Source organism: Barbus barbus, assembly GCF_936440315.1.
Source record: "Barbus barbus genome assembly, chromosome: 27".
NCBI lineage: Eukaryota > Metazoa > Chordata > Actinopteri > Cypriniformes > Cyprinidae > Barbus > Barbus barbus.
Window position 1 is genome coordinate 20,451,031 of NC_136755.1, and position 17,398 is coordinate 20,468,428.

General features: G+C 35.6%; 1 protein-coding gene across 4 annotated transcripts; it reads right to left on the reverse strand.

The window, feature by feature from the left end:
* Nucleotides 1–9,645: 9,645 nt before the first annotated feature.
* On the reverse strand, nt 9,646–17,274 carry LOC306847584 (deleted in azoospermia-like). 4 transcript variants are annotated; one of them, XM_079381612.1, is made up of 11 exons: nt 16,900–17,274; nt 16,470–16,523; nt 16,231–16,347; nt 15,219–15,310; nt 13,528–13,579; nt 13,353–13,419; nt 13,007–13,137; nt 12,788–12,868; nt 12,604–12,654; nt 11,155–11,230; nt 9,900–11,069 (listed from the first exon to the last, which is right to left on the reverse strand). In XM_079381612.1, exons 1-10 carry the CDS (start codon nt 16,900–16,902, stop codon nt 11,186–11,188), a joined length of 693 nt encoding a protein of 230 aa, XP_079237738.1. In that variant the 5' UTR covers nt 16,903–17,274; the 3' UTR covers nt 9,900–11,069; nt 11,155–11,185. The 4 variants fall into 4 exon arrangements, with proteins under 4 accessions (XP_079237739.1, XP_079237738.1, XP_079237741.1 ...); XM_079381613.1 differs by lacking the exon at nt 16,470–16,523 and having other exon boundaries at nt 9,646–11,069; nt 16,900–17,207; XM_079381615.1 differs by lacking the exon at nt 16,470–16,523 and having other exon boundaries at nt 13,528–13,558; nt 16,900–17,126.
* Between the last annotated feature and the right edge of the window lie 124 nt (nt 17,275–17,398).

The following is a 17,398-nucleotide window of genomic DNA, read 5'->3' on the forward strand; positions in this document are numbered from 1 at the left end:
CATAACTGCATTATTGATTTAACTGATTGCCTTGGCAGCAGTCCCTAATTGTCATGCTAATTAAGTCAGATTGACGTTGAAATAGGAAGTGAGCATGTGCAAAACTGGGGAGAGGGCATTTCAGCATGTCTTTAAACACAACCGCAAACATTCAGATACACGCACGCGTGGACGCAAAGATTGGTCACACGGTAACATAACACGAAGACTAATTGGAAAGCTAATCAACCTTCAAGCATCAACCTTTAACACAAACACACGTTCAACGTGTCAAACACAATGCCCCCTTCAAAACGAGCACACTATCTCCTTGGTTACCAAAAGCAGCAATCAGATAACACTTCATATTTGATCTGTGACTACACAACCAATCAAACAGTGGAATGTGTAGCCGATGAATTAGCGTGTGGCTAATGCTAATGAGCGTCACATCTATAGCGCACTAACTTGATGTGACAGCAAAGGCACACCACGTGGGCCCTGAGCTCTAGTGCTAACACACACCATCAGGTACGGGTGGTTAGCTGTCAGCATTTCCGTGTCAGCGTCTGATGAGCCAGAACAGGTGAAACTGAGAGGAACCGGACAAGCTCAGTCACCGTGACAACAAGCATTAAGTGCACAATGATGACATGATGGGGAATGAAGATGGGACAGGGGAGCGATGGCTGGTTGGTTTTGTGGTTCGGGGATGGGGTGATCATTTTGAGTAGATCAGGATAGACAGTAAAAAACAGTACTGTGCTTTACCATGGTACAGAATACCATGCAGGTCTACTACTCGACCCGAGCCAGAAGGTCCCAAAATACTCTCGGGTTTCGGGTCAGGTTTGGGTTTATTTTGAATGAATAGCTTATGGGTTTGGGTCGGGCTCGGGTTTGTAGCTACAGTGTGCTGCTTTCACTGAAGCATGCGCACACACACATCACTTGCACACAGAGATCGGAGATGGCGCAGCGCACACAGAAACACTGTGAAGCACAGAAACCTTTATTAATAAAATAGCTTAGATACATGCTACATTATATTTCTCAGCATTGAGGGGGTAAAATCTCTGTTCTTAAGTAAATAAACTCAGCTTCATTGTTTGTAGACAGAGCCTTGATGAGCCTTTACATGTATTTGTTTGAAATACAACATATTTTCAAAAGTTTAGCTATTCGGAGAAAAAACGACTTTGGGTTCAGATCGGGTTCGGGCTATAAATTTAACAATGGCAGTTGGGTCGGGTCAGGTTTCAGTTAGTAGCCTACTGTATCATTATTGTTTTCAATGGTATGTACTAGTAGGTGTCTCAGAAAGTATTGAGGCGTTACCACTGTAGTAGTTTCCAAAAGACCATGGTTTTACTTACTATGGTATTATGTCCAAATACTATGGTAATGGCAGTGAGATGGATGACTATGGGTGGGTTGCACCAACAAAGATTAAATTAAGCAAAGTTTAGAGCTAATCAAGGATTTGTTGATCTGGGTTTTATTTTAAATCGTGTCCTTGTTGGTGCAACCCACCCTGAGTGCTGTAAAATAGCAATGATATTTTTTCACAACGATAGTTTTTGGCTGCAAGAAAAAAAACATAGCATGAATTAAAGACTTGTATAAGCGATTCTTGTAATGAATCACACAAAAAGACTCAGTTTGAATCAGTCTTAGGAATCATTCACAGCATGAGCTCATTGAATCGGTCAAACAGCTACTGAACAATATGACTGAACCAAAAGGCTTTACTTTTACTACAAGTAAAAATTAAGCAAAAATGGAACATTTCAGGAAACTATTGAATGGAATGACATTATTTTGTGTGTCTGTGTGTATGTTTCCAAGGCTGCATTTATTTGATAACAAATACAGTATAAACAGTAATATTGTGAATTATTATTACGTTTCTATTTGAATATATTTTAAAATGTAATTTATTCCTGTGATGGCAAAGCTGAATTTTCAGCAGTCATTACTCCAGTCTTCAGTACCACATGATCCTTCAGAAATCATTCTGATATGCTGCTCAAGAAACATTTATTACCAGCAATGTTGAAAACAGTTGTGTTGCTTAATATCTGTGTAGAAAGTGTGATGTTATTTTTTCAGGATTCTCAGAACAGCATTTTTTGAAATAGAAATCTGTTGTGACAGTATGAATGTCTTTATTCTTTCTTTTGATCAATTGAATGGCTCCATGTGAAATAAAAGTATTACATTTTTTTAAAATAAATTAAAATCTTACAGGCCCCAAACTATTTAACGGTGTAATGTATATACTGTACATCAAATTTAATATTTATTAGACTATGCTACCAAAATAGTATATGGGAGGTTCCAGGCTGCAAAAACAGCACTGACTCCAGGAAATCAATGGAAAACATTAGGAGGTGGAAAACATAACCTGGCTTGTCTGCTCTGATGTAGAGCTTTATATCTACAGAGCATCTCTACATGGACACAGAAGTGGTTCTTCTTCATTTTAGGAGCTTTCTCACTTTGAATTTCCTTTAAAACACTGGAAATACTCCTGGTACAACACCATCATACATACAAAAACAATTATCTCTCCTTTGTTCTTTTAGAATGGATTTTTTGATCAAACTATTGCCTCAGGTGTGATAGTGGCTGATTATCTGCTCAAGTCACATTCTGTAATCCGTTTAATCTCTGTTATTTCTTTTATTCCACAAAATGGTGGACTACAGACTTTGTGAAAATTGAAATCATTGGAAACAATACACTACTTTTAAGATTAGTTATTTAGAAGAAATGAAAGAGTAATATACACAGGGAAGTTAACAATCATCCATTACCTCAAGCAGTATAGGTTTACTTTCCAAGCAGGAGTAAATCACAAGGATTTACTGAGACAATTTGCTTTTATTATGAATCCGACAGCTGGAATTTAAATGACTAATTCACTGGAGATACACAGACCTTCACACCTGTGCTGAGTGAAGTTAATGCTGGCAGTCAAGCATCCGGTTCCACTCAGTTCCCTTCACTAGCCTGACAATCACATCATTACTGACCCTAATCGCTCAGCAGCAGACCGACAGATCATCAGTTTGCTCAAAGTTACTCAGACAACATTTGGAGAGCTATTAGAGCAGAAAAAAGAAGCCGCAGATGAATCTCAGCTGAATTTGCAATATCATCAAGGGACCAGCAAACGCAAGCTTTGACAAACACAAACGCTGTTATGAGCGCATACGCCTCATTGAGGGGATAGTTGCTCCCTCATTGAGCACAAAAATGACAGCACAGCAATGTGTGCATCATACTTAGCCTTTGCCATTAGGGATGAATAGGTACCATTACTGTGATCAGTCATATTAGAATTGTTGTAATTTACTTGATATTGTTTTTTTTTGTGTATGTTCATTTTATTTTTACATTTAGATTACCTTTGTTGTCATCTAATGCACTAATAATTTAATAACATGTTAAATAATCTTTAGCAAGTCTCAAAATGAATCCACTTGTATGACTGATTACATTTTTCTTTTAAATTACTGGTTAAGAGAAAATTAAACAAAATAAATACATCTGAAATTATATGGAAATAAACATTTCTACTACTAATATAAATAAATGGAAAAACATTAAAAATAAAGATATGATAAACAATATCACATACACATACATATATATATACATATACATTTTATATATATATATATATATATATATATATATATATATATATATATATATATATATATATATATATATATATATATATATATATATATATATATATATATATATATACACATACATATACATTTTATATATATATATATATATATATATATATATATATATATATATATATATATACACACACATTATATATGCATACTGTACATACACACCCACATACATACTCCGGATATGATTAGTTTATCACTAATGCCCAGAATTTTAAATGTCAGTTAATCTCCATATAGCAGAAAATCACATTTGAGACACACACTTTAATATCTTAATTGTTTCTCATTGGCAGTGACGAGATTCAATAACGTCTGGAGTTCATGCTTCTTGGAGATCCAGGAAATCTCTCATGTGTCTCCTCTAGAGATCTCAGAAATATCTCACACCATGCTCAGTTTTTGTAAGATTAAAATCTGCAATCAAAAGTGATTTCTAAAACTCAAACATCTCTCATTAAATTTTTCCAAGATCAAATGAGGTGAGCTATGGTATCTGCATTTATTTTATTACTTTATTAAAGTCTTACTGTGTGTCAACATTTGTTTCTATTTTTATTTCTCTGGAATTATAGGAGGCAAAATTGATACTAAGTCCATTAAGTCGTCTTAGCTATGAAAGAGAAGTATAAAATTATTCTGTGTTTTTATAGATACACTTAAGATTTTATAGCTACATTAAGACTTAAGTATCAGATTAAAATAGATTTCCATTATTAAAAAGCATAAACGCAGAGACTTGGAGTTTATCTTCAGCACAAAGACAGTTTCATACTCCACATCACAACTGCACTACGCACTTCCCACACTATACGTCCTGCATGCTTCTCAGCAGAACACACACGAAGATATTCACACATGATAATCTCTCACTGCGATAAGCGTGAGGACGGAAGCAGAAGAAAAAAGGGAAAAAGAAAGATGGAGAGCTAAATTTAGGCAAGATGATAGGGAAGGATAATAAGTTGAGAGCACACATCCAATGCAAGGTGGTGGTGGGGGGGCTCTGGTAACCAACGGAGACGAGATTGTCAATATGATGCAATAAAGAAATGCCTGATTTACTAATGTCTTGCTCTGACAAAAGATTAATACAATCATGTATTTTTGAGCTATAAAGTAAAATTGTGTAAAAACTAATTCTGTAGTTTTACCTTTATCACATCATCTCTGATGTCAAAATAAACCATAGTTTAACATGCTACATTGTTGTTGTTGTTTTACACATGTACCATGGTAGCAATATTCTTTAAATACTGTAAATAGCATTTAGTATATAAATATGGTAATTCAGTACCATGGTATATGTGGTGGGGTCCAAATTTGAGACCACATTGAAAAACTGAGATTTCAAATATAAATACACTTTTTTTAAACATATATACATACATATATACACACACATATGTTAATATATATATATATATATATATATATATATCTATATACACACACACACACACACACATATGCACACACACACTGTATAGAAATCATACATAAAATCAGATTTTCTGATCGATGCCAGAATTTGATAAAAAATTGTAAAGTAAATAAATGTGTAAAAATGTATTTATACTTTATAAAGAAATAAATGTGTATAAATTTATATATAACACACACACCCACAGGCCTATATTGATGGCAGAATTTGAAAAAGTAAAAAGAAAAGTAAAAAAAAAAAATTGTAAAAATTTATGGCAGAACTTGTGATTAAAAATATAAGTAAATACATTTGTAAAAATGTGTATATATATATATATATATATATATATATATATATATATATATATATATATATATATATATATAAAAAAAACACACACTCGTGTAAATATAGTATATATACAGTGCGTGTATATTTGACAATTTACCATTGTTTGTTTTTTGTTTTTTTACTTTTTTCAAATTCAATAAAAATTCTCAATTTTTTACTTTTTCTGCCATCAATCAAAAAAAATCATATTTTATATATATACATATATATATACACACACATATTTTTATCCCCTGCCGATTTGTACGTTTGCCCACTGACAAAGAAATTATCAGTCTGTAACTTTAATGGTAGGTTTATTTGAACAGTGAGACAGAATAACAAAAAAAATCCAGAAAAACACATTTAAAAAAAAGTTATAAATTGATTTGCATTTTAATGAGTCAAATAAGTATTTGATCCTCTATCAATCAGCAAGATTTCTGGCTTCCAGGTGTCTTTTATACAGGTATGGAGCTAATCTCAGTTTGTTACCTGTATAAAAGACACCTGTCCACAGAAGCAATCAATCAATCAATCAATCAATCAGATACCAAACTCTCCATGGCCAAGACCAAAGAGCCGTCCAAGCATGTCAGGGACAAGATTGTAGACCTACACAAGGCTGGAATGGTCTACAAGACCATCGCCAAGCAGCTTGGTTAGGTGACAACAGTTGGTGCGATTATTCGCATTTGGAAGAAACACAAAATAACGGTCAATCTCCCTTGGACTGGGGCTCCATGCAAGATCTCACCTCGTGGAGTTTCGATGATCATGAGAACAGTGAGGAATCAGCCCAGAACTACACGGGAGGATCTTGTCAATGATCTCAAGGCAGCTGGGACCATAGTCACCAAAAAAACAATTGGTAACACTACGCCGTGAAGGACTGAAATCCTGCAGCGCCCGCAAGGTCCCCCTGCTCAAGAAAGCGTGTTGTGGTCAGATGACAACAAAATCGAGCTCTTTGGCATCAACTCAACTCGCCATGTTTGGAGGAGGAGGAATGCTGCCTATGACCCCAAGAACACCATCCCCACCGTCAAACATGAGGTGGAAACATTATGCTTTGGGGGTGTTTTTCTGCTCAGAGGACAGAACAACTGCACTGCATTAAAGGGACGATGGACAGGGCCATGTACCATTAGGGCCAGGGCATTGAAAATGGGTCGTGGATGGGTATTCCAGCATGACAATGACCCAAAACACACGGCCGAGGCAACAAAGGAGTGGCTCAAGAAGAAGCACATTAAGGTCCTGGAGTGGCCTAGCCAGTCTCCAGACCTTAATCCCATAGAAAATCTCTGGAGGGAGCTGAAGGTTCGAGTTGCCAAACGTCAGCCTCGAAATCTTAATGACTTGGACTTGGATCTGCAAAGAGGAGTGGGACAAAATCCCTCCTGAGATGTGTGCAAACCTGCTGGCCAACTACAAGAAACGTCTGACCTCTGTGATTGCCAACAAGGGTTTTGCCACCAAGTACTAAGTCATGTTTTGCGAAGGGGTCAAATACTTATTTGACTCATTAAAATGCAAATCAATTTATAACATTTTTAAAATGCATTTCTCTGGATTTTTTGTTGTTATTCTCTCTCACTGTTCAAATAAACCTACCATTAAAATTATAGACTGATCATTTCTTTGTCAGTGGGTAAACGTACAAAATCAGCAGGGATCAAATAATTTTTCCCCCCACTGTGTGTGTGTGTATAATATAATATATATATATATATATATATATATATATATATATATATATGATTTTTTTGATTGATGGCAGAAAAAAGTAAAAAATTTATCATTTTGATTGAGAATTTGAAAAAGTAAAAAATAAATAAAAAAAATTCACTAGTGGTACCATGGTACAGTAATGATAATATGTGGTATTTTATTACCACTGTACCATGTTACTACCATAATACTTTTTTGTAAGAAACTGCAACAAAATGTATTTTTTAAAACTGTTATCTGAAATTCTTTCTGTGACTGGGTGTGACAGTAAATTGGGGTCTTTGTAGGCATGCAACAGTCCGGGCATATGTATGTGCATGTGAGAAAGTTTGTGTGAGAGATGTTTGTAGGTCGCTATCGCAAGAGCAGGTTGGCATGGTTGAATATGAAAGTTGATGATAGCACATTCCCCTCACATTTCACAGGTTCGTAATCATCTCTTACTTCATTTCTCTCACTTCCAATCTCTCACCCTGCTATATTTCTCTCTCTCTCTCTCTCTCTCTCTCTCTCAGAGTTTGACTGCTTAGCCTGTCATTCATATCAGCCTCGGAGCCCACTGTGAGTGAGTGTGTAAGTGTGTGTGAAATACTAACCGAAGGTCATCTTCTGGCAGTCGTCTCACTTGATACCATCTTGTGCGAATGAACAATATGTGCCTGTCCTGAACAGTTTTTTGCTTATAGTCAAGGTTGAAGCTGAATTCTCATATTTTTATATTCTTAATACATACAATACAAACACATTTTTTAGTAGTATAAAGCCTCAATGAATGCACACGTTGCATTAAGAAATATTAACACTGCTAAAGCACAGTTTATCAAATTCCTGACTGTGTAGCACCTGAAGCTCTGCATCGGCAAAGGATCCCAGCATCAGGAAAGAGCAACTAAAGTGTAACTTTAGATCATTTCAGTCTGATTTTAACAGTTTGAGCGGCACAGTGAAGACTGTAAGCATGGGCAGCAGCACACTACTGTATATTTTAGCACATTTTCTCATTTTGGATGCAAAGGCAGCATCTAAATGAAAGTCTTAAAGGAAAAGAATTGAAAAGTCCACACGCACAAAATCCCTTTACAGTATAAAGTTAACATAACAAAACGATTCATTTAATTGTGAAGTCATAAGGAAAAATGGTCTATTCCATTTCTATTTTTGTGCAAAAATGTGACTAACATTACAAGTAGACATAACGATTAAATTAACTATAAAATTAAAGGTTTTTGATCATATCTTTAGGTTTTGTGTTAAAAAAAACACTACATATGAATTATACAAAACCATACTGCGTTTCATGCTTGCAAATAGAAGTGTTTTTTTTATAGCTCGACTTACTCTGAAGTGTGGCATTCTTTGATATTTATGCTGTTCTCTATTTGCACAGGCATATACAAGCCCAAACTCAGTCTTAGAAGTGAGCTTGAACTTTAAAGCGACTCGTATCACATTCAACCGCGAATAAAAGCGTTTATTACAAATATAATGAGAACATAGGAAGAAAGACGAAGGTGAAAAGAAACAAGAGATGAATCAGGAGAAGAAAGCAGTGACTTGTGTAGAATCACTGAGTTGACATAGAAGGAACTACACAGAGTGAACATACCTGCTGTTGTTCTTTGATTATGTCTCTCTCGATTTGAGTCTCCTCTGTCGTTTCTTTCTCCCCTCTCCGGTTTAAGTTCCTCGCTTGTGTGTGAACTGGAGGCAGGTGAGCGAATGATGAGCTCAGTTCAGCTCCCTCAGTTAATACAGCGCGCGTGCGAACGTCTCCTCCTCTCTCCTCTGAGACTGAAAGGGAATTATGCCCTCCGATGTTTCCAAATCGCTCTCATTTCGTCTCTAGTTTCATCCACAACGTACACTGCAAAGTGCAAACTACAGCTAGTTGTTAATAAGAAAAATAAAATAAAAATCAGCATACACCAAAACCCAGAATTGTTTTACTAGTGGTAGCATAAAACACAGCAAAACCAAAAATGCCACGTCGATGTGAAAGTTTAATGTCATACAATGAATCTATGGATATAAGTTTTTGCATTCTGATTCTTTATTCATTAAATATAACCTTAAAAGAAATAATTAAATAAAAAAGCTCTACAGCACCACCAAGAGTCCACTTTACGCGCTTTTATATTTTAATTAATTTCATGTTTCTATTATTTTTGTTCTATGAATTCCCTTGGTAAGGCATAATGATGCTGAAAAAATAAAATAAAATTACAATAGTAGATTTCCACTGTACACAAATAATTTAGGACAATATAACTGTTACGAAATACAGAGATAAAATTACAATTATTCTGTATCCAGAAATATAAATTTGAAATTTAGTTTTAAAGAGTGGGCTATTAAAATGATTATATATCAAACAGTCCAGTTATGAGATTAAAGCAGAGTAAACGTGGTTGTTTGTTAAATATTGTTAACACTTAGAGTGATCCATGTTAAAGAAGTGGTATTAAATTCATATTTAATGTGAATCAGCCATGACCAACTCATAAATTTAAAAGCGTTTCAGGCCAGACAATACTGGGATGAGAGACCAACACATAGTATAATACCTTCCACAGCAACAAACTAAAAATAGGATTCTCTAGAAACTTATCCTTTAAGTTCCAATAACAATTAAAAAAAAGCTCAAGCTATTTATTACATTTAAAAAAAAAAAATGTATTAAATCAATGAAAAGGCAACCTTAAAGCAAGAATAAGTTAATTCAACTATCTTTTATTAATAACAAAAACAGCAAAACCGTACAATGCCAACATCAAAATCCAAAACAAGGCAAACCTGGAGTACAGTGATTAGAAGCTCTCAGACTATGGTACAATATAGACCACAACTCCCATGAAGCCATGGGAAATGAGGAAATAAAACTGAGAAATTTCAATACAAGTCAGTCAAAGTTGGTTTTTAAAAGTATCTGATGAATAAGCTACAGCTAATAAATCAAAGTCCCCCAACAAGAAACAAACCTCTAAGAACAGTGGTGCAGCACTGGATAAAATGAGTGCTGTGTGTTCAGTACAACAATTCCCCTTACTTTGCAAACCCTTAAAACAAAACTCAATGAACTGGTGTGAAAAAGTGCTGGAAAAATAGAAAAATGCAGCATGACTGTGTTCACAGTGATATCAATATTCCGTCATCGCTATAATTTTAAGTCAAGCATCCTGTGACCTGCTGTGACTTACAGGGCTCAGTAAAAAAATTTATTGTAATTTTTTAATTAATGCAATGATCTTATTTACACCTCTTAACTGCATCAAAAAAAAAACAAACAAAAAAAAAAAACAGCATTAATGAAGTAATGGAAGTACAGTGATAATGACCAATGAAAGCAGATTTCGCGTATATAAAAAAAGAAAAGGGGGAAGCCACCGTACCCTGGTGCTCAACCAAACATGTGCCCTGAATGTGAAAACCCCAAAATAAATCTAGTTTAACAGTGAACACTCGCCAGCCTAAATAAGTAAACAAATGAACATTGGTTTAAAGCAACAGAACAGTTACCTGAATGCATACAGTGCATCACCAACAGTGAGTCAAACTTTAAAATAAGCAAACGTAAAATATAAATATGTATTTGTGAGCTTAAAAGTGTCTTTAAAGTTAGTTGGCCATGACAATGAAAGAAAAACACAGACGATACAAATAAATGGGTGGAATAAGCCAAAGCAAACAAAGCTTGCCAAATGTTTCAGTGTGTGGATGTGTGAGGAATTAGGCTACAGTATGATCATAAATGTCATTCCCTCAATATACACCTTCACATCACACCCAGGGTGACCATATCTGCAACAGTGTTTGAAAGCACAATGAAGTTCATTGCTTGATCTCCATCAAGATGTTGTCCTCTGCTTCTATAGGATTCTACCCTAAGACAAAGGAACAAAGTGACTCTGTGAAAGTGACTCTTGAGACGAAAGACTGTCTCTTCATTTTAGGTGCACAAAAACTTACCACGAAAACGAGTCTGTGCAAGTGCTGAAGGCTACAGAAGGGTTAGCAAAGTCTGGACTCCACAATCCACATAGTTCTGAAAGAGAATCACACATACACTCTTATATTGATGAGCCTTTCAATTTTAGCATACTGTTTCCCTTCAGATGTTTGCAATTTTCATATTAAGCCAGCACTGCCATCTAAAGGCTTACCACAGCACAACAATCCAATGTAATATGGGTGCATAGCACTTCATTAACTATGGTTAATTACGGTCTTGTGGCACATTGCGATTAACATGAATCATGACACGGATCATGTTCAGAGGTAGCTGCTCAGATCTACCCTTCACACTTCCGGAAATCATCAAAACAAACTATGATAGTGGATCTGGTTAACTACCTAGAGCCCCAAGAGTTCACATCACTAATCTCATGGTTTCATTTTGAAACAAGTTAGTCATATTACTCAAAGAAACTCAAAAGGCTTTCCCTACAACTTGCCAAGATACATTTGTTTTAACTTGAAATTAATAGAAATATTGCTACTGTATAATAAGTAATAATTAATATTAATAATAATTAAAACATTTAAGGAAAAACACAAATGAACCTTTCTGCCGCAGATCATAAACATCAAAATCAAACTGAAAACACATAATTGGTAAAAAGACAAAAAACCTTTCACAGGGCCCTGATTGCAGAGCATTTTAGCAAATCTCTGACCTTAGGGCCTTTAGCACAGACTAAAATAAAGCCTGTGCTTATTGCTACACTGCACTGACATTATTAAAATGCTAGAGGCAGCTGTCTTGGACTAGCTTACACACTCCTCTCAATTTAATTTAATGGGTAGGGCAAGAACACTGGGCTAACTAAAGTGGTAAACATCTTTGTTCAAATTATACTATAAGCAATTACAATATATTGGTGTATCTCCAAGGATAAAAGGACAGCAAGATTACTCGAAGTTTTAAAATAAATTTCATTTTAACAAGGCTGCATTTTTTTGTTGTTAATAAATGCATTAAAAACAGTTCTACTGTGCAATATTTTAGTTTTTAAAAAAAACTTATTGGAATATAAAATGTAATTTATTCCCATGATGGGAATATTTTTAACAGTCTTTACTCCAGTCTTGAGCATCACAAGATCCCACAGAAATCATTCTAATATGCAGATTTGGATCTCAAGAAACATTTATTTCTACAAGTATTAACTTAATATTTGTGTGGAAACCGCAATTCCTTGATAAATGGTTGAAAAGAACAGCATTTATTTGAAACCGAAATCTTTTGTAATATTAGAAATTCTGTCACTTTTGAACAATTTGGTTCAAAAGTCTTACTGGCTGCAAACTTTTTTCCCTAGACATGGCATTTTGAGATGCAACTACAATAATCTAAGTTCAACCTATTATACTCCGTTCCTTATTTACCAACCGAGAAAAAAGGGGAGTGGAGCTGACCTGATTGACAAGCCTCGTCCTCTGCTCTCCACACCACTGTGGCAGGGGATACTAATACACACACACAAACAAAAACCCACAATGGTCAAATTTCTCTGACAGTTTTTTTTTTTTAAACTAATACATCCTGAAAAGAAAGTGTGCATGTGCATGAACACAAATGTGTGCATGTGTGAGACTGTACCTGGTACGCATATGTGGTCTGTGCATAGTTCATGGGCACCTGTGGGACAATAAATCCTGGAGGACTGGAGTACGAGTAAGGCTATGAAGAGACAGGCATACAGGAAAAACAGATGAATACACTGATATTCTACAATCTTTGGAATGTGCAAAATTATAACTCCTTCACGTGATGTTAATATGCAGTGTGGCATGGTTTGTATGAACATTGTATAGTTACCTGCATGTATTGATTCCCTCCATTGAAGACAGGTGAGGGCGGAGCCAGGCTTGGGGGACAGCAGCTGCAGTACACATATGGGCTGGGGCTTATCCACTGTGATGGACCAATCATTGGAGATGACATGGAACCTGGAAATAAGATTCCAACACATTTTAACTAATGAAATTACAGTTGTTAAGATAACATTTATTATTGCAGAAGTCATTTAAAAAGATGCCCACTACCAATTCTTTAAAATTTAAAAAAATTCCAGGTCTCCAATCAGATTAAATCTTATTCAATATAGCAATTCCATGATTTTGTACAAGACAGACCAAACAGTCTGTGAAGTGCATGGACTCACGAGAATTTCGCTCTTTCATGATGGCAGGTCCCAGTTTGAGTTTTTTCCCTTTAAAACTGATTGGCTGCTGTATTGAAGAATTGAAATTGTACAAGACGTTAAGATGCCCTCATAACATCAACACCAAGACAAAAAAAGAGAAGACTGTCACAGACAAGTAAAATGACCTCCTTACATCAACGATAGTCTGGATATCAACATCATCGCTGAAATAAACAAAACCGTACCTGTGAGAAAGAAGATGTACAACTAATCAGACGTGGCAGGTAAAGCCATTTTTAAAGCAAGAAATATCCTATAAAGCGATAGTTCACACTACAAATGACAATTGTCATCATTTACTTTACATGTTCCAAAATTACTTTCTTTGAATGGAATGACAGTAAATGACAAAAGAAACATTTTTGGACACTTGATACAATGCACAATTGTGATTGTCTGGTAAAATTCAATTCAAACTAAATTAGTTCAGAAAGTGCTATATATTAGTATATGCAATATATATACACAACATATTTTGAATCATCTATTAGAAAACAACTCTTAAATAACAGATTAAGCTTGTTGGCTGGTCTTAGCTGGTTAGTTGATTTAGCAGGCTGGTGTTTGAAGGCAGTGTTAATTTCGTTGACGACGACGCCGAAAAATATTCGTCAACGAACCTTTTTTCTGTGACTAAGACGAGACATTGACGAGCTAAAACTAATATCTGATGATAAAAAATATGACGAAATTTATGCGCGTCTTCATTAACAAGACGAGACGGGACTAAAATGTAATTTGAGGACTACCGGACATTCAAAATACATCCTATAGGCTAAGTTAACTGTCTTGTCTTTCAAAATGTGCGTCTCTGTCATTGGATAAGGTGCGTTTGCGCTAGTCTCAGTATGGCAGCCGCAGTGGACGGATAGGCTACCAAAACGCGAACTAGCAATCTGAAACAATGGCCTCAGCAACTGAAGGGTTAGGGAGTGGGTGACCAGACGTCCCGTTTTTCCCGGGAGTCACAATTAATTGTCGATTAACTTAAAGTTAGTGAAGGTGCGATAGGCGGAAACGTGTTGATAGAAGTGCTCTCTCTTGCGCACGCTCCACTTCTTCAGTTCTCATACAGCGCGCGATCAGTTCTCAGTGCTCAAATACACACACAGCAGTCCACATGTCTATCGTGTAGAGTCAGAATATCTCATGCAAATACAGTCAGTTATGGCTTAAGTGAGCTTAAACAGGTGGGTGAAAACTGAATGCATGTCAGTAGGCTATTACATACATACCTTCCGTCTTAAACAGACAGCATTCCTAATTATCTGTCATAAATGTTAACCAACAAAAGATGTTAAATAAATGTATACTTGTTAAGTAAACCTACTGTATCTGAAAAATGAGTTTAATTTATATCTCTACCAAAAAATGAAAATTTATTCCAGTTTTTCCAAATTCAATCCTTGATTCAAATTTCTCATAACTAAGCTTAATTGATTTGGTCTAAAGAGAGAAATATTGATGACTATTTTTGTTAGAATACTACATATAAAATGGCTACCAAAATCAATGTTGGTAACTGCAGTTTGACTAAAAGTAATGACTAAAAGTTGACAAAAATGCAATGACTTTTCGTCGACTAAAACTAGACAAACTATGAAAGACTCAAATGACTAAAATGTGACTAAGACTATTAAGCATTTTCGTCTCAAGATAAAGACTAAATCAAAAATGCCTGCCAAAATTAACACTGTTTGAAGGATTCCGAATACTTTATAGTCAAGCTAACTATGTCCAACTACGGAAACCAACTAAAACCAGCATAGGCTGATTTAAAATGTATTTATTTTTTACCAGCAGGGGAAATTAAAACTCACTCACCCCTTGCATATTCCTCCTCGATAAGTTATGATTTTCACTTCTTTTACAGACCCGTACTTGGCAAAGAACTCCCTGATCTCATTCTCGTCCACCTGATGGAAAAAGTTCCAGTTTGTATAGTAGATACACGACTATATGGACAAAAGTATTTGGACACCCCTTCTAATGAACAGGTTTGACTACTTTAGTCATTTCCAAAGTGCAAATCTTAATGTTTAAGCATATAATGATATTCTACGGTTCTAACATGACAGTGCCTCTGTGTATAAGGCAAGGTTCAAAAATAAATGATTAATTCAGTCAGTGTGGAAGAACTTGACTGGTCCTAATCCCAGTTGAACACCTCTGGTGTGACTTTAAATGCAGACCTTGAGCCGAAAACTCATCATCAAACACCAATGACTTGTATATGGGTACAGTCATTTTAGACACTTCCAAAACTGTTGCAACAGAGATGGAAATACAATTTTTAAACGCATGAATTATGTTTCCATCTTTGTTGCCACAGTTTTGGAAGTGCATTTTTCTGTTCGAAGGGGGTGTCCCAATACTTTTGTCCATACAGTGTATATACAAGTTATTGGTGTTTGGTGATGAGTTTTCAGCTCAAGGTCTGCATTTAAAAATCACACTTGAGGTGTTCAGCTGGGATTAGGACTTTGCTTTATGTAGACCAGTCAAGTTCTCCCACACTGACTGAATCAATCATTTATTTTTTAACCTTGCCTTATACACAGAGGCACTGTCATGTTAGAATAGAAAAGGGCCCTGTCCAAACCGTTGCTATAAAATTAGAAACACGCAATTCCCTAGAATATCATTATATTGTTTAAACATTAAAAGTTTTCTTCATGGAAATTAGTAAAGTAGTCCAACCTGTTCATTAGAAGGGGGTGTCCCAAAACATTTGGCAATATAGCGTAGAAACTATGGCATTGTAGGAAGAGTTTAGCATTGTTCTGCACCAGTTTGAACATGTAACGTTAAAGCCACAAAAATGGTCAGTCTTTACCTTCATGTCAATCCCGCCGACGAACAGTGTGTTGGGCGTCATCTTGCCCTCAGGTAAAATATAACCGTTAGACAACTTCAGAGAGGACGGAAAGCCCTGACGGTGCTTCTGGATATCCTGTATGTATTTCACAACATTTTTGGCATTATATCAACACACAATGAACACATAGCAAGTACAATATAGGCCCTCAAAAACCACCAACAGCCACACATTTCTGAGATTCAAAATAGGATTACCTGTGCATATAACCCACATGTGAGGCACAGGGGTAACTGAACGCCCTGAAACATCTAAAATTTGAAGTAAGACCACACGTTTCGTTACTTATTTCCTAAAAATACACCCCAAAGTCAGCCGAAATGCTAAATGAAGTTTCAAAATGCTCGACACAAACAAGGCCGAAACCAGGTCGATCTCCAACACGATCTTTCATGTTTCTTCATTAAGCAATCTGGGCATTTAGGCTAAAATTAGTTAATTGGACGAACATTTATGCTATCCTGACAGATGTACATAATCTAATGGCCGACGGCCTGATTTCCTCTGATGGCGAGTTTACCGCGCGAACTTTTAACAGCAATTAACTTGATATTAATAACAGCGAACTTTATAGATGGTGCCTGACAGATTTAATTATCAAGTACCATTACTACTTTTGTTACTTACCATATCTAAAACAATTAAAATGGCAAAATAAGTTAATGAAGTGAGTGGCTCGTTGGGTCTGTGCCTCTGGCTGGAGGAGTTGCATTAAAGCGCCACACCCATTCTCAGTCCTAATTGGAAAATAATACCAAATAAGGCGACTTTTAAAGTTCTTAATACTGTGAATAGCATTAATTTTTAGTCGTGAATCGGTCAGAGCTCAAACATTATACACTGTAATTATTTCTAAAATAAAATGACAGATTTGGTGGAGTCAAATACCGCACGAAAGTTACACCAGGTACTTGAGGACCTTAAAAACATACTGCAAAAATTATGGGCAATCAAAATTTTGTTTAGCTTTTTAAATGCAAAACAAATCAGCTTTATTTAAATGAGGAAATGACAGTCTGAATTTGACGATAAAATGTTAATTTAGACAATTTTGCTATAGCAATAACTGACCGCTAGATGTCACGTTTGAAAAATCATGAGCTACATATTTTTCAAAACAGTAGGT